At 51.5% G+C, this 27,333-nt stretch overlaps 1 protein-coding gene across 1 annotated transcript in view; it reads right to left on the bottom strand.

The window, feature by feature from the left end:
* Nucleotides 1-2,961: 2,961 nt before the first annotated feature.
* Pgbd5 (piggyBac transposable element derived 5) overlaps nt 2,962-27,333 on the bottom strand; it is a 59,793-nt gene continuing 35,421 nt past the window's right edge. Inside the window, exons 2-7 of the mRNA XM_057753943.1 lie at nt 19,069-19,496; nt 14,998-15,132; nt 9,939-10,119; nt 7,770-7,967; nt 6,166-6,271; nt 2,962-4,518 (exon numbers count right to left, since the gene is read on the bottom strand). Of these exons, the coding sequence (XP_057609926.1) occupies nt 4,323-4,518; nt 6,166-6,271; nt 7,770-7,967; nt 9,939-10,119; nt 14,998-15,132; nt 19,069-19,496 (1,244 nt within the window). The 3' untranslated portion in view covers nt 2,962-4,322. The remainder of the gene's footprint in view (nt 4,519-6,165; nt 6,272-7,769; nt 7,968-9,938; nt 10,120-14,997; nt 15,133-19,068; nt 19,497-27,333) is intronic.

The raw sequence follows: 27,333 nt of genomic DNA, 5'->3' as shown, positions 1-27,333 counted from the left end.
CAGAATGGGTCAGCGAGGGTCCCCGGCCTGTCTTCATCTCCCACAGCCATGGGTGGGGTTCCCAAGTGTGGCCTAATCCCAGATCTATCTGTCAGGCTTTTGAGAAGACATTATCTGAGAAACCCACTTAGAGGAAGAAAGGGTTATTTTTGCTTATGGCTTCAGTCCCTTGCTTTCAGGCCCGTGACATGGCAGAAACACTGTGGTTGAAGGACGTGACTTTATGGTGGCCAGAGGAGGCAGAGGGTGAAGGGTTAAGGGACAGGAACAAGGCAGAGCTTTTAAAGGCATGCCTCCAGTAACCACTTCCTCTAAGCAGGCCCTGTCTGCCGTCCAATGGCTCCCATTCAGCTGTGAACTCACCAGCTGCTAAGTCATGGCTCAGTTCAGTCACCTCCCAAGAGCACCACACCTCCGGGGGACCAGCCTTCAGCACATCCGTTCCTAGTGACATTTTATACTCAAAGGGTTAGAGCAGCTGTGTCCACCAGCAAACCTGGCGCTTTGTGTGAGCACATTTCTCATGTCCTTTCACCCCAAGAGACCCAGAGAGTGGAAAACACTATGTATGTGACCATACTTCAGAGTTTCGGGCTGTAAAACTCTGGTGACGGAACAAACATAACTGGATACCTGAACTATCCTCACAGGGGTCATAGGTTACACAGAAGGCATTAAACTGAGACTTACCGTCTCCTCTGACCAGGTTTCCCGGCTATGTCCTTGTGATGCATGGCTGCTCCCCAGGAGTGGTCAGAAACGTCCACCTGAAACGGGGTGCTTGGGAGACAGCGTTCTTAGGTCCAGACCATGTTCATGGTGTTAGTTCACGCTCCCCTTAAAGGAGCAGGGAACTCAGGATAGGCTGTCCGGTCACCATCTGTGAGCCCAGAGCTAGGGCTGAGCTTCCTGAATGTGTGCTTTTCTTGAGGGTCAGCACTTCAAACAGTTGCCCTGCCCGGGCCTACAGGTGGACTTAGAGGCCCCTCCCACCCACGGGGGCCAGCACTCCTTGAGAGCAATTTTCAGGATCAGCCGCCCCCAGCAGGTTGTCCTCGGTCTCTGGAAGAGCCTTGTCTCCAGCTAGCCAGCACTGAATGCTGGACACTTCTTCCCCCCCAGTGCTGGAGGCTGCCTCTCAGAGACAACACCCATCAGCCCTGGGGCCACTCAAATCTAATACTTGTATGGAATATTATTTTAACTGGGCAAGGATGTGCTACATTTGTTTATGCTGAGGAATATTACGTGAACTGAGTGAAGGTGTGTTACTTTTGTTTTCGTTGCGTTTGTTTAATTATGTACAAATGCTTTGCATTGGTTTCACCTTGCCTGCCTAAGGTACCTGATTAGTCTAATTAAGAGCTGAATGGCCGCAGCTAGGCAGGAAAAGGGCGGGGGGGGGGGGAGCTGCCAGGGAGAGAGTAGATAGGATGAGAAACCTAGACTCAGAAAGTAAGAACAAGAGGAGGAGAAAAAGAGGGATGTGTCTGGGGCACGAAGCCAGGCAGACATCTAGAAGCAGTGAACGTAAGACACACAGAAGAAAGGTAATAAGCCCCGAGGCAAATGCTACATAAAGAGAAACAGGTTAATTTAAGGAACGAGCCAGAAACGAGCCTGGTAACGAAGACAACCCCTGGGGAACACATTTAAACCGAGAGAGGCCTCACTGGCCACAGGAAGTGTGGTGCCGCCGGTCCCGTATGTTCTGCCAGGCCCATCCCTGGGGAAGTGGTGACATGTGGGACATGCAAGAAGGATTTGGGACCTGTGCTACACCTCTGGGAGGATTACTTCCTGGGTCACTGGGACATGGATCGTCACTGTCGTCCCAAAGGCTATGTTGAAGACATCTTCAGTCAGGTGGTGGCAGACCCGGCAGGAGGGTGTCCAGCGGAAGGAGGCTAGGCCATCAGGGTGTGCCTTTGAACAGGACACTTTTACTTTGAACAGGACCTTTTACTTCCTTGCTGCCACAGAGTCAACAGCTTTGTTCTCCCATGTCCTCCTGTCAAGATATTCTGCCTTGTTAAACCAGAAGGGTGAGCTACGTGCTAAGACGCCTGCAGCTGTGAGGACAGTCTGGCCTTGTGATCTAACAGGCCTGCCTTCTGTCTGGGTGACAGAAAGCAGACACAGGGACCAGGGACGTCTCATTCCTGAACAGTCAGTGTCTGCTTCAGGACCAGGAGACACTGGCCTCGTCCAGTGAGTTTAATGACAGCGGTGCCCGAAGCCATTCCAAGGCACACCTGTGGAGCAAGGCCCAAAGCTGAAGGTTTTCTAAGCCCAGCCCACAGGTGCCTCACAGGCTGCCGTGCCCCCACGGCTGAGCTGCCATCTTCCCACTATTTAGAGAAAACAGGTGGCCCCAGAGCCACAAAGAGCACCTGCATCCTGGGGTGGCTCCAGCAGGTCACGGGAGCAAACACCCGGTAGAACAGCGCCACCTGCTGGCCTCCTGTGGGAGCGACCCAACGGTCCCTAGCCATCCCTCAGCAGGGAATGTTTCTGAGACCCAAGACCATGCATGGGTGCTGGAACCACACACTGTGTTTCTTCCTTTACTTACACTCTTGTGATGAAGTTTAGTTAGGCACAGTATGAAGTTAACGATAAAATACAACAACTGTAGCAATGTGTTATAGTAAAACTTTACAACTTATGGAAGAATTTCTAGGATTTTTCATTATTTTTGGATGACAGTTGACCTCAGGTAACCAAGACTAAAAATAATTTGAGGAGAGGGGTCTGGACAGCTATGCTCAGAGCTACTGTCATTCACTTATATGTATATCCACACATCAATCCTCGCTGATTCCCTCTGATAAACTCTCCTGTGGCTCACAATTCCACCAACAGTTTAGCTCACACGTACCCGGTCACACGATGGGAAAGCAAGGTCAGAGGAGTAGCGTTCTAACCCTGACCCTGGAAACAAAGCCACATACTAACAGCCGACATCTAAATAGACTTTTATTTTTATTTTTCTTGTTTGGACAGAAAAGAAAAAGTCATTGGCCTTCGTTAGTCTCCCTAAGTGTTGGAAACACCTGAACTCAGAAAAAGGTGAACCTTGTAGAAAAGCATCACAAATTAAAAATATATTTCTCCACGTGGCAAAAGTGCTCGCAATCCAGTTAAGGGTACAGCAAAGATTATCTCAAACACAATCTGAAATCGGGTCCACGATCCACGGCATCGCGGGTCCCACCACAAGTGAGGGTGCTTGTGGAGAGGGAGGACACAGAAGTGACGAGGTGCAGCCACACCTCAGCTCAAAAAATGAACACGGAAGAGTGACCCAAAGCCCCCGTTGAGGACATCGTGTGTCTGAAGAGATTAGGTGGCGGTGGAGTTCGGATGAAGGGGCTGCTGCAAGGTGCAGAAATCACTCATTTCCTGTGTGTGGGGATGGTGGATCCACCTCGGGGCGGAGGCTCCATGGAGATGCATCAACCTCAGGCGGAAGGGCCTGGGTCTTGCCTTCCTGCCAGCCTCTGCCGGCCCCTGCTATGGGAAGTGCCCAACCTCAGGTCGAGTCACAGGGGGTTCCCTAGCCAGGGCCTCCCGATCCAGCTGTACCTTTCTGGGGGACCACACACGGAGAAAGGATGCTGGAGGGTTTTGTTTTCACAACGCTACGTATTTCTCAAAACAAGTAATTCTGCCAACAACGGCATGGTGACAAAGAACACAGCCTGCGGGTCCCCAGGCCAGACACAGAACTGTGATCATGCAGGGAACTGTGAGGGCGTCGGGGTGGGAGAGGAAGGGACACATCTCGTTTACAGTAGACCTTAAGCAACAGTAGGAAAATAACCTGAAGATATATTGAAAAATAAAAAAACAGCATTGCTCTTCTCTGTGAACCTCTCGGTTCCCTCTCGGCCCTGCCCCCCACCAGCCCCGTGGAGGATGCAGCAGGAACACCCTGTTTAGTCAGCAAGCTGCAGCCGCTCCTGTCTCCTGGAGTTTTAACGGCACCATACCGCATTTCTTCTTGCAAGGGAGCCATCTAAACTGATCACACATGTCCCTAGGTGCTGAGTGGCCCATTTTGCAAGCTTGCCTGGTCTGAACTTGAGCCTGTCATGATCTCTTGAGCTCTGGGCAGCAGAGCATGGTCCACCGGTCCTGCTGCTGGTAGCTTCCGCCGCCACGCCCCTCCAGTCACCTGTACCGGGCTCTGGGGTGCCCACTCCCCTTTGGGGGGGGTGATGCTGAAAGCAGACCCTCTGGCCACACATGGACCCTCCAACAGGCAGGCAGGTGACTGGCTCCCTCCTTGTCCCTGCCACCCCTGGGCCAGCACAGTCTCAGTGGGCTGGTGATGCATCCTCCAGGCCCAGCAACTCCCTGACAAGTCTTTCTCCAAACTGAGCCCGGCTGTACCTCTTCACATGGTAGGCATCTGACATTTTGTATAGGATGTAGGCGTTGTTGACGGCGATGCTGATGGCGAACCAGAACACCTGCTGCCACGTCTTGTTTGGCTTGTGAGAGATGAAATACCTGGGGAGAGAGGAGTACAATGTCATATAGCTGTTTCCTGAGGTTTAAACGCTCAATCCCTTCCTCGTGGAAGGAAGCTCTTTAAGTCGCAGGAAGTGAACAAAACCCACAAATCACAGGAAGAAATAAAACCGACTGAGGGAGCTCTTGGAACTTGGGGGCCTGGGGAGTGCAGTGTTCACAAGGTCCCATCCCAAGGCTACATCAGCCATGCAAATACTGGGAGGAAGGAGGGGGCTCTCCAATCAGCTGAGGGAACCCCGGGAATGGAGCTTTTGGGCGCTGTCACCCATGCTCCTGTTCAGTGACCATGATAAACTCACTGGCTGACTAGGATAGACTATTGGAACTTTTCTTTAATCTGTAACGCGTGCCCGATCTGGGGTGAACAAGTGTTTGTTCTCTCCTCAGAGAAGTCACGCAGCAGGCAAGCAGGGAAGGAGAGCCCAGAGGCTCCAGAGATTCTACACTTGGTCACAGTTTCTGCAGACGCCCATACGGTGGGGGCGCCAGGGACCAGCTGTGGGCAGGGCTCTGACACAGTGAACTTCACTCAAGGAAAATGAAGAAAAGGGAACAGCTATTGAGAAATGGGAGAGAGGGCGGGGCTACAGCAAGCCCGACCCCAGCCCCCAGCAGCCCTCTTCCCAAAGCCTGCTCTAGGCCCATTTACACCTGAAGTACTTGCTCCCTCAGCTCCGGGCCCTGCAAGGCGCTCTCTTTCCCAGATGCATTTCATTTGTCCTTCCTTGAGGAAGATGCAGGACCCTGGGGCTGGCCCTGAGACACTATTCGTGGCCAGAACCTTATCTTTTAGGATTATCTTTTCCTAGATATTTTCTCTGCATCCTGGCCGTATCATGTCTGAAGACCGCCAGAGTGTCTAGCACAGGACACTACCCCTCTGTGTCCACTAAGCCACCACCTTCTTTGAAACGCGGTGGCGCTGATGTGGTAAGTGTCCTGTCAAGGCAGAAGAGGTGGCTTTTCACAGGCTAGGTGCTCCACACCAGGTCATAGGCCCAACAATGGAGGTTCCCCTAAGGCAGCCGAGCTTGACTACCTGGCCAGCTGGACTAGTTCTGCTCTGGGTAGGAAGACTGTGATGAAGGCATCTACATGCACAACAGCCTCCTCTGGTTTTCAGGAGACCTGGGCAGGATAGCTCTGTGCACATGTAAGTCACACACATCTGCCGCACACACTGCATGTGCCTTCTGCATACTGTATGTGCACAGTGCAAGCCCACACCTGATCACAGGCATTCTTGTGCAAAGGAACCAAGGACTCAGTGGACAGAAGGGAGGGGGTGGGATGGATGAAGCCCATGGAGGATAAAGGCTGAAGTGCGTGCCAGGATGCCCACCACTGGGTATCTTGTGAGGAAGGGGCCTTAGGTGGGGTTGGAGGCCTGGACTGTGAGCTGAGAGGTGTGTGGTGGTGTGTGTGGAGCTAAGGTGGGTGTGTAGGCCACCTGGGGCCAGGAGGGGGGCCAGGAACGACCTCATAGCTCCTCATGCTCCAAACGCATGCTCTCAGCATGTCTGGGCCAACACTACCTCCCAACACACCAGTGTGCCGGTGTCATTTGCCCCCAAAGCCCCAGCCACTGCCATCTGAAGGCACAGCGGCCGCCCCAACATGCACCTGCTGTACTTATCATCGTATCTGCAGATGTAGCTGAGGTGAGCAGCAAAGGCCTCCACAGCCAGAGGGCAGGGGATTTCCCCACTCCGCCTCTTGATGATGACACCTGTGGGGGAGAAGAGGGGCGCTCAGTCTTCTTTCAGGCACTTAAGCACTTCCCTGTGTTCCTGGCTGGCCAGTTTCTGGGGGTGGCGTGGGGTGGGATGGGGAACTGCATCAGGACCACCCATCGGGTGCTTTAGCAGAGAAGGGGAGGGGACGGTGAAGGCAGCAAGTGCAAAGACATCGCCACCAAGGGGGCGCAGGGATGACGCCTGCAGGTGACTCTAAAAAGCACAGGAGAACACTACCAGGACAAGCCCGAGAGGAGCTGAGGGGAAGCAGCGCTCTCTCTTCCTCCCCATAGTGGCCGACTTGGTCAAGGGCTGCTGGGAGGGGACAGTGGCAGTTTCTCTGCGTCCTTTATTGTGTGGGTGGGATCATATTAGAGAGGAGCAAGGAGGCCATCCTTCCACACCAGGCCCAACCCCCTCACACCTCTCAAGGTCCTTTCCCGGGGCCTTGGGCTGGAAAGTTCCTTGCCTTCCCCACTGCTACCCATCACTGACAGACACATCTATCTCAAAATTCTTGGCACTTACAAAGGGAATGCAGCTAATGCCTCCAAAGTCATAGCCCAAGTCACAACCAGCAGAGCCTGGGGACCAAGAGAGAACCCACGGGACCTCCACATTCCATTGCACCAATGGCTGCTGTATGATGCCTGTCCCCTGGCCTGCCCTGCACTGTCTGCCTAGCCTCTGCTAGACACAGGGACAAAGATGGAAGTGTCCTTCCTAGCATGGTGTGCACCGGGCATGCTTAGAGTATCCCACTGTGCTGGCTAGTTTTAGGTCACACGACAGAAACGCATACTATACGGAGGAAGTACACATACACACACTGCCACAGAAGCACATGTGGATGACATGTGTAACACAACCATACATACATTGTACCACTATATATACATGGACATATATAATACACACGCGCGCGCACACACATGTGCGTGTGCGTGCCACAGGAACCTGCAGATCATACTCTCAGCATGCAAAGGGGAATGCAAACAGCACATGTGAATGCCACATTGGAAGCAGCTCTGCAGATTCCTTTGCAATCATCAATTTTTTTCTCAGCAGTTTAACACTGTCTTAACTGTCAGTTACTTTAAATACAGACTCTGGGCTAATTAAGTCCCTCTGTTCTGAATCGATTTTAAATCCCCAGAGAACTAGTGAGGAGAGCAGTGGGCCGCCTGGCAGCCAGGGTTACACAGGCGTTTTGCTTGCAGGAGTCCACGATGATAAGAGATCCACACATCCACCCCGAATGCAGCGCATCATTATGTCCTAAACAATAGGAGCATCACACCCTAACAAGCAGGTAGGTCACAAAGCCATGTCATTCAAATCCTCCCAGCTTGCTAAGGGCTGCATGAGGCTCTTCCCTGCCCCTTCCTAGGACAGAACAAAGACTAAGGACACAGCCAGCATGAGGGTGCCCCAGGCTTGTGCCCTGGATACCCCCCACTTCCTAGACCCACACTCACACTCCCCACTCACCTTGCTGCACAGGGGAGTAGGCATTGGTCAGGAAGCGGAAGTGCCCCTTGTTATACCAGCAGATCAGAGACATGTTCCCCTTTGTCCTGATCTGGTACTGGCCCCGGGCGAGTGGGGTGGCAGGGTTGGTCAACATGGATGGAGGGAGGCCCGTGCAGTCGCTTTTCCTAGAACTCAGTAGGCCACAGCAGTAGATCCCTGGCAGGAAAGATGCAAAATCTCACATGTGCCGTTGTCAGGGTGCCCCACCCACAACCCAGGGAAGGAGAGAAGTAGGTGTGAGCAGAACCCTCAGAAGCAGCTGTCGAGGCCCTGTCCTCCTTGGGCCTTCCTTCCTCTGTAAGATCCACCCTCAGGTCACCAGGCCCCGACAAATGTGAGCAATGAATTGTTGCAACAATATGGCGCTCATCCACAGGACCCTTTGTTGGCACTGTGGGGCTTATCACGCCGTCTGCTTCCAGAAACCTGTATCTGCTGGGTTATTGCATGTACCTCACAGAAGAAGAGGAAGGAGACCTGAAGGAGGGCAAGACCCCAGGTCGCGGCTCAGATGGTAAAGGTGCTGTGGCTGTGGCCAACAATGCAGCCAGAGGCCTTGGGGTGGACACACCCACGGTCCTAAGGGCTCTTGTCACTGTGATGAGGCACACGGCACTCCAACACAAAGAGCTCAGTAACTCTAGAGGTAATATAGAAATTATATATAATTATATATAATTTCTATATTACCTAACCTTAGGAAAAGACAAAGTCCATACCCATCACTCTTGTCCAGCCAGAGTTCTCTGCCCATCTCCTAGCTTACTGAGCCTTGGATCTCAGAAGCAACACTCCTGACTCCTGGGGAAGCAGTCCCAGTGGTCCAGGCCATGCTCCGGTACCAACACTCACACTGCTCGCTCTCTCTCTCTCTCTCTCTCCCTCCCTCCCTCCCTCCCTCCCTCCCTCCCTCCCTCCCTCCCTCCCTCCCTCTCTCTCTCTTTCTCTCTCTCTCTCATACACACACACACACACACAAACACACACACACACAGAGGGGGGGATAGAAATCACAACTCCCAGTACTGATAGCAAACCCAGGCAGGAGTGGACCATCACATATATCTGTGCAGACACCATCAGAAGTTACGCCTCTCTAAACACTCCTCCATAGACATGGGCTCAGGCAGCAGGCCAGCTGCCCACTGTGTTTCATGGAGAGCCGGATCTCCTCCAAAGCTGCTGCGTCATGTGTTCTAGGACCAGTTCTACAGCCTTCCTCCCCCCTCAGTCTGATCTCTTGCTGAGCTCTCGCCACAGATGAGTTCTGAGCCTGCCCGCGATGGCCAGTGCAGACAGTCACCCTTACCTAGCCTGCAGTGCAGACAGTCACCCTTACCTAGCCTGCAGTGCAGACAGACACCCTTACCTAGCCTGCCCGTGACAGTCACCCTTACCTAGCCTGCCCGCGACGGCCAGTGCAGACAGTCACCCTTACCTAGCCTGCCCGCAACAGACAGTCACCCTTACCTAGCCTGCAGCGCCGAGGTGGACTGCTCCCCCATTTCAACACAGCTTCCAAGGTCCAGGGTGTAAGCTGCTTATTCCTCCACAATACAAGAGGGTGCAGTTTAAGGCCTGACATCTACTGTGTGGCAGAGCAAAATGCCTCAATTCTAGTAGCTTCTGTCTATGAGTGACACTTTCTGAGCTGTCTCCAAGCACAGCTTAGCACTTAGGTCTTCATTTTTACATCCAACTTCTGTCAAAGCCATGGGAAGCTTATCAAGTCTGCAAAGAACAAATGGAACCTCTTGCTCCAAGAAGCCCATGGGATTGTCCCTGACCACACAGGTCTCTGCCGGACGGGAAGGAGAGTCTCACTAGTGATAGTGGGTGATTCTCATACTTTCCAGACCCCTCTTACTAGGAGCTTTTCCTCCACACCCCCGATGGCCAGAACCACACAGCAAAGGACACACACATGAGTGCCCAGATGACTGGCAGGGCTCGGCGCCGATGTGGTCTTTAGATGGTGAGCCCAGGACTAACACCTTGAGATCACGAGAACCCAGACACGGGGCAGCCGAGATGCCTGTGCAGTCTGTGCTGGCCATCACTCCTGTCCTCTTCACCTCCCACCCTTCCCCAAGAAGCTGGCCACGCTGGGATGGCCACTGGACAAACCTTGCTTCTCAAATTCTTCGAACAGGGTGAGGCTGGTGATACTGGGCCCTGTGAAGATGATATAATTCTTCCCAGCCGCATTCCGGCACAGGCTTCGGGCCACCATGCCGTGGAGCTGGGGCTTGTTCTTCAGAGCATCCAGGCCATCTGGGCCACCGCCTTCCTTCAGGTGGACATAGATCTTGAACAGAAATGTACAGAGGTCAGACAGTCAAAGGCAACATGGACCACAGCATGAAGCTGCAGGACACACAAGGGCAGAGAACACGAGGAAGCTACCCCAGTCTCTCATCGGCCTCGTGCAGTCCCAGGTCACCACCATGGCAACCCAAAATCTGAGCAGTTGCTGGTTCAGCCTGGAGGCTTCTTTCTGGAAAAGTCTAGGTGGGGAAACTGGCAGTTAAAAGTGATGCAAACCTGCTTCTGAATTCCCAAACATAAATAAAAATATAAAAAACATAGAAGCAAGGGCCATTTCAAGGGCTAGGTACGCTCTTATATAGGTACTGACCACTGGGCAAAATGACCAGTCAGCTCAAAGGCAGGCAGAGCAGGCCTCACCTGTCTCACCATACCAGAGATACAGTGGAGGTCAGACACACTCCAAGGGCCAGGTCATCAAAGAGGTGGTGTTGAACTTAGGAAGCAGTCCCTACACAATCCATGCCAGCTCCGTGACTGCCACCAAAGGCGTGGGAAAGAGGATGGATTCGATGTCGGGTACCAACTAGTCCCCTCACCTAAAGAGAGCAGACATTCTTGGGAGTGCTCAGAGACCTTGTATACAGCCCACTACCATTCTTTCATGCCTGCCCTGCCCTGCAGCACACGCTGACACTGGAGCAGTCTGACCATGCCAGGGCTGCTCGGCTCTCTGAGAAACACCCAGAAGGAACATATGGGAGACCCAGCTACCATGCCAGGACCCATCCTGTCTGGTGAGTTTGGGAGGTCATCTACCAAGCACATGTGTCCTTGAAGAGAACAGAACGCAAAGGCCCAACTCTGTGCTTAGGTCAACGCTCAGGAATGTGACTTAGCAAGAAAATCTTCAACAGAGCAGGCAACTGAGAAGTGGGGCAGAACAACAGAGCCACTGGGTTCAGCAATGGTCTGAAAGCTGGTGTTCCTGGCCTGCATGGATCTTCTGTAAATGCAGCTGAATATACGTGTTTTGACGCTGCACACATCCACACTTAGCTTCAGAAAAACTATGCTCCAGGGTTTTTAAAATATTAGCCTGGCGGTGGTGGTGCATGCCTTTAATCCCAGCACTAGGGCAGAGGTGGGCAGGTCTCTGTGAGTCTGAGGCCAGCCTGGTCTACAAGAGCTAGTTCCAGGACAGGCTCCAAAGCTACAGAGAAACCCTGTCTCAAAAAACCAAAAACAAAACAAAATACTGCATGTCCCTCTGACATGTATGTTGGTACCAACCCTACAAGAGAGGAGCCTGAGCACAGCACAGCTGACTCCTGTGTTCATGGCCCACAAGGCTGAAGTCAAAACATCAGCCACTGTGTTTCCACAGGGCTCAAGAACCTTCTGTTGCAAAATTGAGGTGTCCATCACTCTCTGGGAGCCATAAGGATTGTCGACGTCTCTCTCACTCCAGCTTTAGTCAACATGGTTTATATAGACATGCTGACTACATACTCAAATGGCTATCTCTGCAGGTTGTGGACAGAATGCAAAATGTTCCCTACATTTGTGTGTTTGGACAGTTGGTTCCCAGCTGTGGTACTGCTTTGAGAGGTTAAGGAACCATTTGGAGGTGGGGCCTTCTTGAAGGGTGTGGTGTGCTGGTTTTGAGGATTATGTCTTGGTCTCTGTTTTCTACTGAGATCTCTGCTTCCTGACGGTCAACACAGTGTAGACAGCTACCTTACCCACTGCCACGGCCCAAGCTGCTCCTGCTGCCACTGTGCCAGTGAACTAGCACAAACCTCTTCTAGGCTGCTTCTTGTCGTGTATTTGGTCTTAGTGACAAGAAAAGTGACTAATACAGAGAACACTAAAGTTTACTAGGACTGGGGAGATGGCTCAGTGCCTAAGAGCACTTCTGTTTGGTCCCAGCATTCACGTGCTGGCTCACAACAGTCTGTAATTGTTCCAGGAGATCTGCTGCCCTCTTCTGGTGTCTGCAGGCACCAGGCACACATGTGGCATGCATACACTCATATAATCAAAACTCGTATACATAAAGTAAAAAATGGATGTTAAAAAGTAAAGCATTCCCTGGAATTACAGATGTGCTGGGTTTTGTGGGGGTGGTGCTGAATATAAGAGTAAATTAGGAGGAGACACTAATTATAAAAGACCTTCTTCACCAGCACTGAGAAGTGCAGCTGGAAACCGCTGTGTTCTAAGACACAAGTTTGTGGTCATCGGTGTGTACTGCCTTCTGTGCAGGTCTGGAGATGATCAGGACTCAAAGCTAGGCCAGGATCTTGCTCTCCTGGGACTGGCAATTTTCCCCAAACACCAGTAATGGGCAGCTGAGAGTTTGTCCTTGGCTTGGGACACACATTTGCAAGACTATCTGAAACTGCTCAGTACTCTGTCCACGGACAAGTCCAAGCATTCTTCTCAAGGTGTGGCCATGGTGTACAATGAAGTTCTGCTAAGCCAACAGCCTTCTCCTCCCTGTCAAGAATTTAGAAGTGGCACCAGAAGGGGGCTCAGAGACCCCCAAGTGAGGACAGCTCACTACTATACAATAAGTTCCATACCTTAAAAATTAAATGTATTAGTTTATGATATGTGTATGTGCATATGTACACACGCGTGCCTACATGTGACCATGTAACTGTGCACTATGAAGAGTATGGGGAAGTCAGAGGACAGCATGGGGGAATTAGCTCTCTACTTCCACCACGTGGGTCCCAGGGATCAAACGCAATTGTCAGGTTTGGTAGCAAGCACCTTTACCCATAGACTGTCTTACAGACCCTCTCTATACTTGTTGTTTAGAGATAGGGTCTCACTCTGTAGCCCAGGCTGGCCTGGAATTCAACAGCAGTTCTCCTGTTTATCCCTGTGATCCCGAAAGAACACGAGGGCCACGGCAGCAACTGATCTGGTGGACGCAGAGGCCACTGAGATGCACCAGCTGACATGCCGCTCACTGTCGCTGGGGTCTGGTGCACTGAGGCCTCCAGAAAAATGATCCAGAAGCCCCATCACCCTCACTGGCGTGACTCTCTCTCCTTCAGAACAGGACAGAACCGGGCTCCCTGCCGCTAGTACAGAATGTATCCCATCAGCAGCTCTGTGAGGAGCCAGGGCACAGAGGTGCATAGTGAATGTGCACAGGGAAGAGACAGGTGAGGTGGTGGGGGTGTCTGGCCACACCAGAGAGCCCTGAGGCTTATCTACATCCCCTCACAAGAGATGATGGAGACACAGGGCATGGGTGCATCACTCACTGCTGGTGCAGTTGTGAGCAAGCAGATCACATGCTCGGAGCTTGCTTTCCTGGTCCAGAAAGGTGACTGGTGGCATGCAGCCTACAAGCCCACTGTGAAGTTGGGTACCCAGAAGTTTTTTGATCCTCATGCCTCAACCTCCTAAGTGCTGGGCTCACAGGCAGGAACTACCATACCAGGCTATGCGGTGCTAGAGATCAAATCCAGGGCTTTGTGCACGCGAGGAAGGCACTTTACCAAGCTACACCCCTGCCCCCAAAGTGCTTTTTATAAAAATTCAGCCATCACCACTATCCCAGGATTGTTGCATGATCCCCAGCAGACATTTGACAGACAGCACTATTCTGCATCTTGACGCGAGCTGTGGTTACACCTTTTGCAGTTTGAAATATGACAACAAATGAGCCCAAACCTCCCTTCTTCACAGCGTCATAGAGAGATTCCTTCTGAGCACAAACTTCAGCAAGCCAGCATTCAACAGTTTCTCTTTCCTTATCCATTCAAGAACTTTCACGCTGCGTCTAGGCTTAGCACTTTGCCGCACACATCTGACGAATCTGCTGGGTCGGCATCATGACTCTTTTGTCTGGGGGTCGCTATACGGAAATACGGCTCATTTTTGGCACAAGCACTGTGCTAGATGACCCGATAACAGACAGTAGCAAGGTGACTTATGGGCAGGTGGTGTATACAGGGTGGATGTGCTGGGCAAGTGGGTGACTCCCTTCTCAGGGTGGACCTCGGACTCCATCTCCCTACTCAAGAAAGGCCCAGCACCTAAGAGACGGTTATTCCTGGAGTGGTTTGCGTGATAGTTTCAGATGGCGATTCACAGCAGGTAATTGGAGCCTGAAACTGTGGGCTGGCCACGTAAATGAGCAGAGAGGACACAGTGTAAGCAGCAGCACTTGAGACGCCAATAAGGTTGGAGCTAACACGGCCAATGACTGACAGGCAGCAGACACTCAAGGTCAGCACTTTGTTGATGGACCCAGAGATAGACAGAGCTGGGCTCCAACCACCCCAATGGCCTGAACAACACATGATAATCTCCATATTTGGGTCAGGGGACATGCATGGAGCACGTGGTCCCTCCATCGGCTCAGCCCACAGCAGTCAAGAAGACTAACCAGCCTCAAAGCAATTACTTCAGCCGTTGTCCAGTCTCTGCCATGGCCCCAGATGAACCCTAGGCAAAAGCCTGATGGCTTTCCCTCCTGGAAACCCTCCAGCTCTCAGGGGCTTTTCTTTCTTTTCCTCAATCTCCCACCTTTACCGAATTCTCCTTAACAAAGCTTGCCTCCACCGAGACAAACTCAAAGCCAGTATCCCAAGCCATCTTTGGTGCCTCTAAGTGTCTGGCACCATTGGTCCTTAGGTCATCTCAAAACCCCTACATGACAGGGGTGGAGCTAGTCATGGCTGTGTCCTCTCCAAGGACCAGCTTCCCATAGTAGGTGAAGTGAGACAGACTGCCCTCTGCTGGAGCCAAGTGTGACAGACAGTGGGAAGAGAGCGAGCTGACTGGGCCCAGGGCACTCCACTTCGCCCTTGCCATCTCCCCAGTGTCTGCATATCCCCGCAGCCCCCACTTCTGACACCTCTTATCCCCCTCCACAGTGCCCCCAACTCACCTGGATGATGAAGCCGGTCGAAGAGCACTGGCGGACCCACAGGCTGAATTTCCGCTTTTTCCTCTTCCGCAGCTCACGCTCCGTGCATGTGGCGATAAACACGGGGTCCTCATCAATCAGGGGTTCATGTAGCACCTGCGGGAAAAGGAAAAACATGAGTTCTCATAGGGCAATGTGAGCCTGGTTCTCAGGAACACCTTCAGAAGGCTGTGTGACCATGCCGAAGTCACTTGGCTTCCCTGACCTGAAGTCTCCTTACCTGCTGCTCTGGGGAGGACTCAGCTGGGAAGCATGGGTGCACTCACCTACACCCTGACCCGCAGCAGAGTCCTTTATCAGCTATGGCGTGGTTCTTGCTGTCCTCCTTGCACAATCCCACGCTGGCTGTGCCTGTGATCTTCCCTGGCATGAGACAACAGGCTCAGAGCCGCTATCCCAGGCCCATCTTCAGTGACTGTATCTGAAACCCTAGATCCTTGGGTCGTGTCAAAACCCTACATCACAGAGATGGAGCCAGGTATGACTGTGGCCCATATCAGTGATTTATATCATTGGCTCAGGGTCACCAGGCCCAATTTGTGTCATTGTGTGTGTAGGTGTGTGTGTGGGGGGGCATATGTGAACATGAATGAAGATGTGTTGTAGAATATTAATTTAAGATGTGTTATATTTGTTTATGCTGTGGAATATCTGTTTAATGACACAAAGATGTGTTGCATTCTTTTATGTTGCATTTGTTTGACTCTGTGAAGCTGCCTGCCTGCCTGCCTAAAACACACCATTGGTCTAATAAAGAGCTGAATGGTCAATAGCCCGGCAGAAGAGGGACAGTGGGGCTGGCAGGCAGAGAGAATAAATAGAAAGAGAAGTCTAGGGAAGGAATTGAGAAGCAAGAAAAGGAGGAGAGGAGGATGCCGGGGCCAGGCATGCAGCCACCCGGCCAGCCCCAGAGTGAGGAGGAAAGAAAGGCACATAGAATAGAGAAAGGCAAAAGTCCAGAGGCAAAAGGCAGATGGGATAATTTAAGAAAAGTTGGCTAGAAACAAGCCAAGCTAAGGTTGGGCATTTGTAGGTAAGAATAAGTCTCCCATGTATTTATTTGGGGGGAGGGGCAAAAGTAAAAGCAAAGAAAGAAAGAAAGCAACCCAAAAGGTGTCAACGGGGGGGGGGGGGGGGGGGGCAGAGGCATCTGACCCTGGGACGGGAGCTGTCCAATGTGAGCTCTGAAGTGAGCCTGGATCCTCGGCAAGAGCAGCAAGCATTCGAGCCACTGAGCCATAGCTCCAGCTCCGACACCCTGAGCAATTATTAACTGTCCTTCAACAATGTCAGCGTCTTGATAACACGATTTTATGACCTTTTCAAGGAAAAAATAAAATAAAAAGACTCCAAGTTGGCTTTTCACACTGAAGTGCTTGGGAGGGGAGAAGACCGAGGCCGCACAGTGAGTATCACAGTTCCCTCCCCGCTTCCATTCCACGGGTTTGAGCTATGAGAGTGTGCATCTGCTGTAAAGAAAGATGACGTGCAGACACGCGGATTTCCACACGACACAGTGCTCTAAATGGAGGACCATCAAACCACTGCCTATTTTTATGAACAAAATTGATTGGAATAATTCTCTGTCCTCAACTGCTGCAGCCTTGTGGCCACAGGAAAGAAGGGACAGGACCCACAAGAGGACCATCCGAAGGCATCTTTGGCCACGTGCGGAACGAGTTTCAAGGACCCCAGCTCCTAGAGACAGTGGTCGAGTGTGTCTCTCTCGGTAGGTTTGAGTCAGCTCAGGGCATGAGACCCTCCTAAAGAGCCGCCTTAGTCCATGGCCCGGCACAGGCACCCTGGAAGGTGAGCTCTGCACTCGAGACCCAGCATTCTTTTGGTAACAGTGCCTTTGGTTCTATTTTGGATGGCTCCTCTTGCAGAGGGCCCATGTTTGGTTTCTGGCACCCACATGGTAGCTCACAACCTTATAGAATTCCAGTTCTAGGGGATCCAATGCCCGCTTCTGATCTCTGTGGGCACTGCACACATGTAGTGTACTTACATGCAGGCAAAACCACTCATATATATAAAATAAAAATAAAGCTTTTTTTCCTAAGAAAGCATCAGCCACACCTCGCTGGTATGCACTGGCACACTCTGCCCCTTGGATTTTATTGTTGGAAAATCTTGAAAGTGACTTCAGGATGTGGCCCTGCCTCTGCTCGGTACAGGAATGGACAAGGTGGCCTGCCTGTGCTGTAGCCCAGACCTTCATGCCCAGTTCCTCACAGTTCCTGATTCCTTGAAGCTTATGAGACACCCAAAGTCCCATATGGAACCATCTAGCAAAATGGACAATCTAAGGAGGTCATAGGAATAGGGAAGACAGCATGGAGGTGCCCCCGCTCCCTGCTCTTTCCCTGCCTGTCTTCTTGACTGGACCATGCATCTGTTGTTTCTCTTCCTCAGTGAGCGAGTTAGAACATCTCCACACGATCTTCAACCGCACTGATAAGCACATCCCAGCAGGGCCAGCAAGAATCTGAGTCTCCTCCTCCTCTGGGGAAAACAGCCAGCACCTCTGTCACACCGCACTATCCCCGAGGCCCCTCTGTGCGACAAGCTACTCAGGGTGTACCAGGTAGCACGTATGGTAGACAAACATCTCTGGCTTATTTGCATAATCCCTCTCCAGGGATATTTCTCTGGTTAATCTGACTCCTGCTTTGATGAAAATAATGTACTTGTATGTGAACGTCACACACAAAAATGGCTTCGTTTGCTGGCAGATTCTGGGGTCTTCTGAGGACTCTGCAAAGGGTAACATTTGCTAGAACGAAAGCTGCCAAGATTGCACACTGAGAGTTCATGTACCTGTGTGTGCATGTGCACACGTGTATGTGTGTGTGCACGTACACAGACACACGTGCATGTACCTGAGCATCTGTGTGTTCAGGGCAGAGTCACAATGGTGGTATAAGGGAGACAGCGCCGGGTCACTCCTGGGAACCAGAGCAAGTCTGACCTGTGCAGAGAGTTCAGAAGCCCATGGTCCCAAGACACAGTAACAGACCCCCACAAAAAGCCCTGATGTTTTCAGTTGTGCAGAATAGGGGACCATGACAGACTTGGGCCAAAGTGAACATTAGGAATGGGAGCCTAGCAGGAGCCTCCAGAAGAAAGTCATGGGTATCAAGAATGGTCCGTCTGTGTAACCAGATCTCTCCACAGAGGGAACTCAGCTTACTTACCAGGTACACAACTTCTTAATTTGAGTTAGAGAGCTTTACAGATATCAGCCACCTCCTTGGTGTGCTACATCAACAGCAATTCTGAGGAGAGTCTGAGAGTCTGACACAGACTGTGTGTGGCAGCGTGACAGTGCTCAGTACAGAAGCCATGGGGGGCAGGGTGGGTCAGGAGCCAAGGGAGTCAGGAGGCTGGGCCTCCAGACCCTGGAAAAGGCTTCAGGTTCTACCCCGAGTGGCCAGGTGAACCTTTGCATGTAAGAAGTCCCAATGACCAAAAGAGCAGCTGCAGCTCCAGCTCCCTCCTTCGCTGTCCAGAAGGCGAAGGCAACACCACCAGGATGGGGATCCTGAGACGAGGCTGTGTAAGGCCTAGTGCTGGAAGAGCCATGGAGCGGGAGGATATGGAAAGGGGAGAGTGCTGTACCTCTGAGCAAGGGTTGAATTCCAGCTGTCGGGGGTTGGGGTTCAAGCCCCCACTATCCCTTACAAACATGTTTGGGTCATAAGGTTAAGAGTATGGCTGGTGACCTTGAAGTGACTTGTTCAAGTCACTGGAGAAAGTATGGCTGGACAGGGAGAGAAGACATCCTAAATCCTGTCCCTAGCTAAGAAAAGTCTCAGAGCATTCAATGGCACCTTGGCTGACACTCACTCACACACACACACACACACACACACACACACACACACACACGCATGCATGGACATGTGTGAAGATATATATATATATATGTATATATGTATGTATGTATATACACACACACATGCAAGTGTACCCACACACATATGCATGCATGAACATGCATGGAGACACACACATGCACACTGGCCTCACCTGGGTCTGAGATGGCCTGAAGGCAGCATCAAAGCTGCTCTGCAGGGAGTCGAGGAAGGGCTGGACCTTGTAGAGCCCATGCGTGGTCTGGCTGGAACGGAAGGCCACGACATGGAAGTACTTGAGGATCTTCTCGAAGCGGGCCTGGCTCATGACGAGGGCGAGGCTCCGGTTGCTGTAGAAGCCTCCACTCCAAATGCTGAGTACCGACTCGCAGTGCGAGACGCTGGTGGAGATCACATAGCCCAGGAAGGCCTTCATCTCGGCCAGTGTCACCTCCACCCAGGCACCGTCACTGCCAAAGCGTTCCTGGAACTTCCTGGCATACATGTTGGTCTGCACCACCATGTTCTTGAGCACGTTGTCTGGGACAAAGAGCTGGAAGAAGTCCACCGCGCTAGCGCTGGGCGGCATCTTTCTGGTTGGACCTGAAACCCAAAGACAGACCAAGTGTTCACTCCCACAGCCACCACCAGCTGACAGGGGCCAGGTCCTCCTGGCCTTGGGCCTCAGGCCAGCTACCCTCTCTAGCCTCCCCTCCCTCCTGCATCTGACATCTTACCCGGTTGGAGGCCACGGCCCAGCTCTCCATCCCCTGGGCTTCTTGTCACTTGGATGCTCCTGTCTCCCAGAATACACCCATCAGTCCTACCTTCCTTCCGAACCTGTCTCCATAGAAAAGCCCTGTTGTTCTGTTCCTTCCGACCTTGATCTCCCGTTCCCTGGTCCTCCTGCTGCCAGACCCATCACACCTAGGCAGTCCCCGTACGCGTCACACCTAGGCAGTCCCCGTATGCATCACACCTAGGCAGTCCCCGTATGCATCACACCTAGGCAGTCCCCGCACGCATCACACCTAGGCAGTCCCCGTACGCACTCTACAGGACACCAGTGACAACACTCTTGCAAGAATCTAGCTAACAAGAGTTCTACCGTGTGCAGCCCACCCCTGAAGACTGATGTGAGAGACATGGATGGGAGGAGCCTACAGCTCCACCGTGGCTCTCCAGCAGGTACCGTGTGAGGAAGGGGACTCGGAAACTCCCAGGCTTCAGCTGCAGCCAGCAGAGAGCAAACTTTACTTAGCATTCTCACATCATTTTAAACCATTGCTGGGCTAATTCAAAGGGAACAATGTAAGACAGTTTCACCACTGGGAGACAAGCCTCACAATTTTTATTGATATGGCCTCTTTACACATGTGTACACACACACACACACACACACACACACACACACACACACACACCAAGACTCTTAAACTTACTATAACATTTTCACCATGAACCAAAAACATCTTAAGTGGAAAATGCATGCGCTGCCCTAACCAGACTGCTCTAATTCAGCCACAGCACACTGCAGGGTATCGGCTGCTCCCCTCACAATGGCAACCGACCAGGAACCATAGCTCAATATCACTGTTCCAAACAGAAGGATTATAAGCTGACATACTGCTGATCATAGAAAAGATCCAGGTTTAAAATACAAATATGGTTCCTACTCAAATACAACACTGCTTTTGTATTACCCTAAAGTCAAGAACTCTCTCTCTCTCCCCCTCTCTAAGGCAGAGTTTCTTTGTGTAGCCTTGGCTGTCCTGAAATTTGCTCTGTAGACCAGGTAGAACTCAGAGATCTACCTGCCTCCACCTCCTGAGTGCTAGGATTAAAGACATGTGCATGTGTGTGTTTATATGATTTTCAGGAACCACTGATTGCAATTCTATTAAACAGGCTTGAAGCAGCATGCTCTGGTTTGGAGGAATCATGCTTTCTTTTGCATCTGTGTGGCAATTTTTAATAAAAACTGCGCATATTCTCCAGAGCTTCAAAGGTCTTCCTTCCCCACCAGCTTGCACGGTCTGAAAAACCAAGCTGCTCACAGCGAAAGGAAGACAGATAAAGCCAATGACACGGCTGGATTTTTGAGCAGTGGCCAGATCCAGGGATGCAACTACCACATTTTTTTTTGTTTCCATTTACATGGGTGTATATGATGTGTGTCTGTGCATGTGTGCACATGAGTAGGTATGTGTGGGGGTGCACATACACCTGTGTGTGTGACCACGCATATGGAAGCCCCAGGTTGGAATTGTGACTCTTCTTGCCCACCTTATTCACTGAGACAGGGTTTTTCAGTCAAACCCAGAGCTCACAGATATGGATCCAAAGTCTAACCCTTGGGCTTACAAGGTAGGCACTTTAACCACCAAGCCACCTCCCTAGCCTGATGACTTAAAATTCAGTTCACTGTGCATCAGACTGGCCACTTGCTCCCAGCTCTCATTTTCTCTCTGTAGAATGGACCGAGGGAAACCAGCTTCAAAACACTGTCTACAAAGTAAGATGAACAAGGCCACATGATCCCCAACATAGCACCGGCAGGAGGAGATAAACCCAAGGCCTGGCAGCTATTGCTGGGATACCAATAGGAAATCTCTGAGGGCTTTGTGAAGAAATTCTGTTCTCAGTTCACGTAGACAGCGGGTAGCCACCATATTCCCTGTCTCCTGACATGCACCACGCTGACCCAGGCGGCAGTCCAGTTGGCATGGGGATGCTGAAAAACAGAGCTGTGTTTGCTGGTGTGCCATAAACACAGCTCAGCAGTTTGTGGGTGGAGCCATAAATTATTCAGAATGGCATTCAGCAAGGGAGAGAAGCAGCATCGTAACTGCTGCCTCATGCTGAGGGAGAGAGAGGAGTGGAATTTTCTCTTCCTTCCCATGCATGCCATTTCTGGATCCCCGAGGCCCTCTCCAGCCTGCTTCTCGAACACACAGCAAAGAGGCTGGGTTCCCTGACCCATTCAGGTTGACAAGCTCCCTTGCTGGTCTTTCTTGGTGGCTATGATCCCTGTCACTTGGAACATGGTGACACGGGTTGGTTGCCTTGAAGAAGGAGGTAAGTGGTTGATCCAGCTCCTGCCTGTAGCCTCACAATAAGGCCACTTAGCTTCCTAGCAAGGCCCACATAACTTGACGTCAGCCCCAGGGGGCACGAGCCCCATGCAGAGATAATGTTAGAAGTAGGACATAGCCCATGCTCTCTGGGTGACTTAGAGTGAGCTGACTGTGTAGCTCTGCATGGGACTCTGCAGAGCTTCTCCTTGCATTTCCAGAACAGCCGTGCTACCTGGGGTAGAGATGGCCATCGGAACACGTCTTGGGGCAGATACTGTCATCAGTTTTGTGGCACAGCTAAAGATCAATTTGTATTTTAAAGGCTGAGTTTAAAAGCCTGGAATCACTTTTCTGCAGGTTAAATCATGTAAGTTCAAAACCGTTAACTAGAATGTCCTATATCATCACAAACTGCCTCTCTGGAGACTCTGGGAATCTTCATTCGGTAAAGGATGGTGCAAAGTGAGGCCTGCAGCCCAGTGTGTCCCTAAAATCCCAGCACCTGGGAAACTGAGACAGTGGATTGCTGTGAGTTCAAGACGAGCCTAGCTTACATAGCAAGTTGTAGGCCAGTCTGTGCTTTATAGGGTAAAACCCTGTCAAGGACAGGAGAGGAAGGGGAAGGGAAAAAGGGAGAGGGAAAGAAAGGACAAAGGTTTCCTTAGGAAATGAGGGATGGGGGAAAGCAACAGGATGCAGTCTGGGACAGGGACCAGCTGAAACACAGGAGGAACCCTCAGACAGAGAAAAGAGGCGGGAAAAGCATTCTGTACCTGTGCACCTGTGTGCAGAAGCCATGTGTACAATTGGTTTGAAACCCTGGCTTCAAATTTCTGTTCATATGTTCAAATGAACTTAACCAGAGGGTCCCAGGGGTTCACAGGACAGGCTGGACACAGAAAACACATTTCTATTCTCATAATCCTACCCTAGCATTTAAAAATAACTGGAAAGTCCAAAGAAGCCATCAAAAAGGGGGTGGTCTAGACTGGCCTTGACCTCTGGAGAAGCCAAAGGCTCTACAAGGCTCAAGGGACAAGTCTGGCTCTTCCAGCCCAGACAAAGGGGAAAAGCTAAGACCTCTAACGCAGGCCAGACCCCTGTTTAAACACAGCTCTTTAGCAACAGCAGGACTGAGGGGGCTAGGACAATGGTGAAAGTGATGTCACTGGGAACCAAATGGCCTAACAGACAGGTGTGGATGCAGCTCCTCCTCTACCTGACCTATGATCCCTGCCATGGACCCCACTTTTATGCTCCCTGCTCGACGTGGGAGCCGCCTCCTCCTGGTCTGTGTGTGTGCAGTGTGCGTAGTACCAGACTTCCTTCCCAGATGGACCCACTTGGACACCTGGGTGAGTGGTTGCCTCCCAGTCTCATAAACATAAACACATCCAGCTAGAAGGCGCTAAAGGTACAGCTTGTCACAGCTCAGATAGACCCATGGTCCTTCATGGATACACAGCCTAGCTCATGGGACTCAGAGAGCTCTGTGCCCCACCTTCGGGCCCTCTGCTGGCTTTGACTTTGGGTATGCACTGGGGCAAAGGGTTGCAGGACAGTTGGGGTGGATGGCAGCAGAGCCCTTGGTCCCTGGATACCCATGTCTTCCTCATTGTACTGCTGTCCCAGAAAAGCATGCGGGCTGGAGCTGCTTCCCCTGGATGCTAATTATATCCCTCCCATCCCTTGTGCACCCACCCACGCCCTGCTGCGAGAGAAGAGAAAGAAGAAAATGAGAAAGGGGAGTTGGGGTACAGAATCCGATCCCAAGACGACAGCACTGCTCAGAAGTACCAGAATGACAAAGGCACAGACTTCAGTGTCCTCATTTGACAGTGAGCATGGGGCTGGGACAGAGCAAGGAGCAGCAGACCCAGGAGACCAGAAGGGCGAAGGCCTGAAGAGGTGCAGGCAGGGTACTCATGTCTCCCCAGGCCGGGAGCTGAGGGATTGCAGGGACCTGTCTGTTGTCTCCTGTCCATGTCTCAACATACTTCACGAGTATTAGCTCCAAAGCACTGCCAAGGGAACGTGTCGCTTGTTTGGCCATAAATATAAGAACGTCCAATTTAACACACACACATCGTTTACCATGCTTTAAAGAGTGTGCTGTCTCCATCACAAATGATAATTTTCTGTTCTTGGACACCAGCTTCATGCGATCTGTTCTGTTGTTAACCCCATTAACCCCGAGGGGAATCTAAGTCACAGAGGGAAGTTGTTGTGGTTTACAGGGCCATTTCCAAGGTCACGCGGTGGTTAGTCCTCACGGTCAACTTGACTGGATTTAAACTCATCATGGAAATGCCCTCAGAGCATCTGTGAGGCTACTCCTAGAGACTTGACTGAGATGGGGGACCATCCCCAGGATGTGGGTGGCACCACCCCACAGTCCAGAGTACCAGAATGCACAAAGAAGGAGAAAGTGAGAACCAACTTCCACCTCGCTCCCCTTCCTGACTGGAGACAACGGGACCAGCAGCCTCATGCCCCTGCCTCTGCGCCTTCCCCTCCACAGCGGACTGTCTACTTTGAACTGTGAGCCAAAATAAACTGTTTCAATTAAAGCTGCTCCTGTTAGGTATCTGTCACGGCAACAAGAAAATTGACGGATAATACGGTGTTAGAACCAGAATAAACCCAACAGCCTAGCTCTGGGGAATGCACCTTCACTCTCCAGCTGGGTCCATTTCATCTGGAGTTCCCTGTACCAGAGGCCTTCACCATAACTCCACAACATCAACACCAGACGGCTTCACGACTAGATGTAGAAAAACAACCCTCTGAAGCCATTACCTGCTGAGGTCAGGCCCCATGTCTTAGAAATACAACCCACAGCACACGACAAATGTGCTCAATAAACACAGACTAGAGTGGCATGCCCTCTAATGTGACAAGGCTCCCTCTTCCCTTCTGAGTCTGGTTGGAGCGAGGCCCTCACAGCGCAGTCCAAGGCACAATCCCCACACAATTCCAAAGGGAGATTTACACAGAAGTCTCTAAGTACATCCGTACACAGCCCACGTGACTGTTGGTTCCCAGACAGAATCTCAGGTGTCCCAGGCTGACCTTGAACTTCACTATTGAACTTTTGACCCCTTGCCTCCACATCCTAAGTGCTGAAATTGCACACCTGGTGTATATGGTGCTGGGAGTTAACACCACCAATGCGGCTACATCCCAAGTCTGCTGAAGTATCTTTAAACTGCAATTTAAGATTCCAGCACAAAAGCGCCTCTAATTGCCCCATCTTGTGGCAAAGCTATTCTTTCCTAAGCTTCAAATTATGAGCTTTTACAAAGACAAAAGCAGAGATTGGATGAAGTCTCTAGTGAGGACAGACCTCGGGTAGGGCTGTTATTTGGGACCCAGACAGTCTTAAGAACCAACTCAGGCCAGTGGACAGCCAGCCAGCTGGAGCCTAAGCTTAGCACAATTCAGAGTCTGCTGTTTTGAGGAACTAAAGATGTAAAAGTGACTACTACCCACCCGCACTACATGCACACAACTGCTTCCCACTCGCTCTGCATGCACGCGACCACTACTCACCCACTCCACATGCATGCGACCACTACCCACCCGCTCTACATGCACACAACTGCTTTCCACCCACTCTACATGCACGCAACTGCTACCCACCCGCTCTACATGCATGCGACCACTACCCACCCGCTCTACATGCACACAACTGCTACCCACTTGCTCTACATGCATGCGACCACTACTCACCCACTCCACATGCATGCGACCACTACCCACCTGCTCTACATACACGCAACCACTACCCACCCACTCTACATGCACGCAACTGCTACCCACCCACCCTACAGGCATGCGACCACTACCCACCCGCTCTACATGCATGCGACCACTACCCATCCACTCTACATGCATGCTACTGTTTAAAAGTACATAGAATTGGGGCTGGAGAGACGGCTCAGTGGTTAAGGGTACTGGCTGCTCTTCCAGAGGACCTGGGTTCAATTCCCAGCACCCACACGGCAGCTCACAACTGTCTGTAATTGCAGTTCCAGGAGCTGACACCTTCACAATGAAACACATGCAAGCAAAAAACACCAATGCACATAAAATTAAAAAGGAAAATGAATAATTAAAAAAGGAAAGCAAAAGAAATCTGTTAAAAACAAAACAAACAACCAAAAACAGGATTACAGACTCAGGGCAGCAATTTTTGCTCGCAGTGAAGGTGTTCCGCTTTCACACCCTTGGGAAGAAAGCTGCCGGGTGGTATCTTCAACGCCAGAGGCACTCTGCTTGAGGTGACTGGTGTGTGGGACACTGGTCTCAATTCAGTTGACAGTGTACTAGGAGGACCGTTAGTGACCAAGTGCTCGTCACCACATCTCTGAGGAAAATCTATAGATGAGGACCAAGCATGGGGCTCAGACACTGTCCCACAGCACCCTCTGAAGGGCAGGGACAGTGTCTGTGCCCAGGCCAGTTCCTTTCCCAGTGACACCGTCCTCCCACTCTGGTGTTAACAAAACCTATATATAACAAGCTACTCAAGCCTTGGAGAGGAGGCTGGGTCGGCACAAGGGAAGGAGGATGCAGATGAAGGCTCCTAGAGACAGGCCATCTACTCGGCCATGCAGCGCTGAGACCTGTGTTCTGTTACAGTGAGTGAGGGCAGCAGGGCCCTCCAGAGCATGTGCCAGGACACGTGGGACAGCTGCCTTCCAGGTAGGATCAGGAAACAACCACCTGGAGATGAGTGACGGAGAGCAGGGCCTTGTACTGAGAATGGGCCCTCTGCCAGTCTCTGCACCCAGGCTGGACTTCTCTGGAGATGGCGGGAACCGTTTCATGCTGCTGGGTTTCCCTGAATTCCCGTCCTATTCAAGCCGATCCCACCCTAGAAAGACTCCAATCCATACCTCACCTTGCTAATCTCAAGCACAAACATATACACATCTAGCAGGGGACCAAAAGGAAAAGCACCTGGAGACACAGGACACTATGAGCCAGCCATGGCAGATGCAGGATGTCTTTCCCCGAGGCAGGACAGTAAGATCAGGGGTGACACGGGAAGGGGGAAAAGGCTGGGAGAGGGAAGGCTCTGGGACCGGATCTGCTTTTACTGAAGAAAAAGAGCAGTCACCAGGTACTACTGACAAAGGCCTCTGAGACAAGGTGTGTCTTCTGAACGATGTCTTATCAAAGACAATAAACCGTGCTTACTTGAGGGCCAGATGAAGCGTTCCCCAAGACTGTCAAAAGGCGGTAATCAATCAAGGCTGTGGTCACTCAGGGGTGAGCTGCTGCTAGCATTCCAGTCTCTGAGATGCAGAAGACACCTTACAAACCTAACTCACAATTGTGCTGACTGAGAAAAACTT

This window comes from Chionomys nivalis, chromosome 21, assembly GCF_950005125.1.
Source record: "Chionomys nivalis chromosome 21, mChiNiv1.1, whole genome shotgun sequence".
Lineage (NCBI taxonomy): Eukaryota > Metazoa > Chordata > Mammalia > Rodentia > Cricetidae > Chionomys > Chionomys nivalis.
This window is presented reverse-complemented; position numbering and strand designations above follow the sequence as displayed.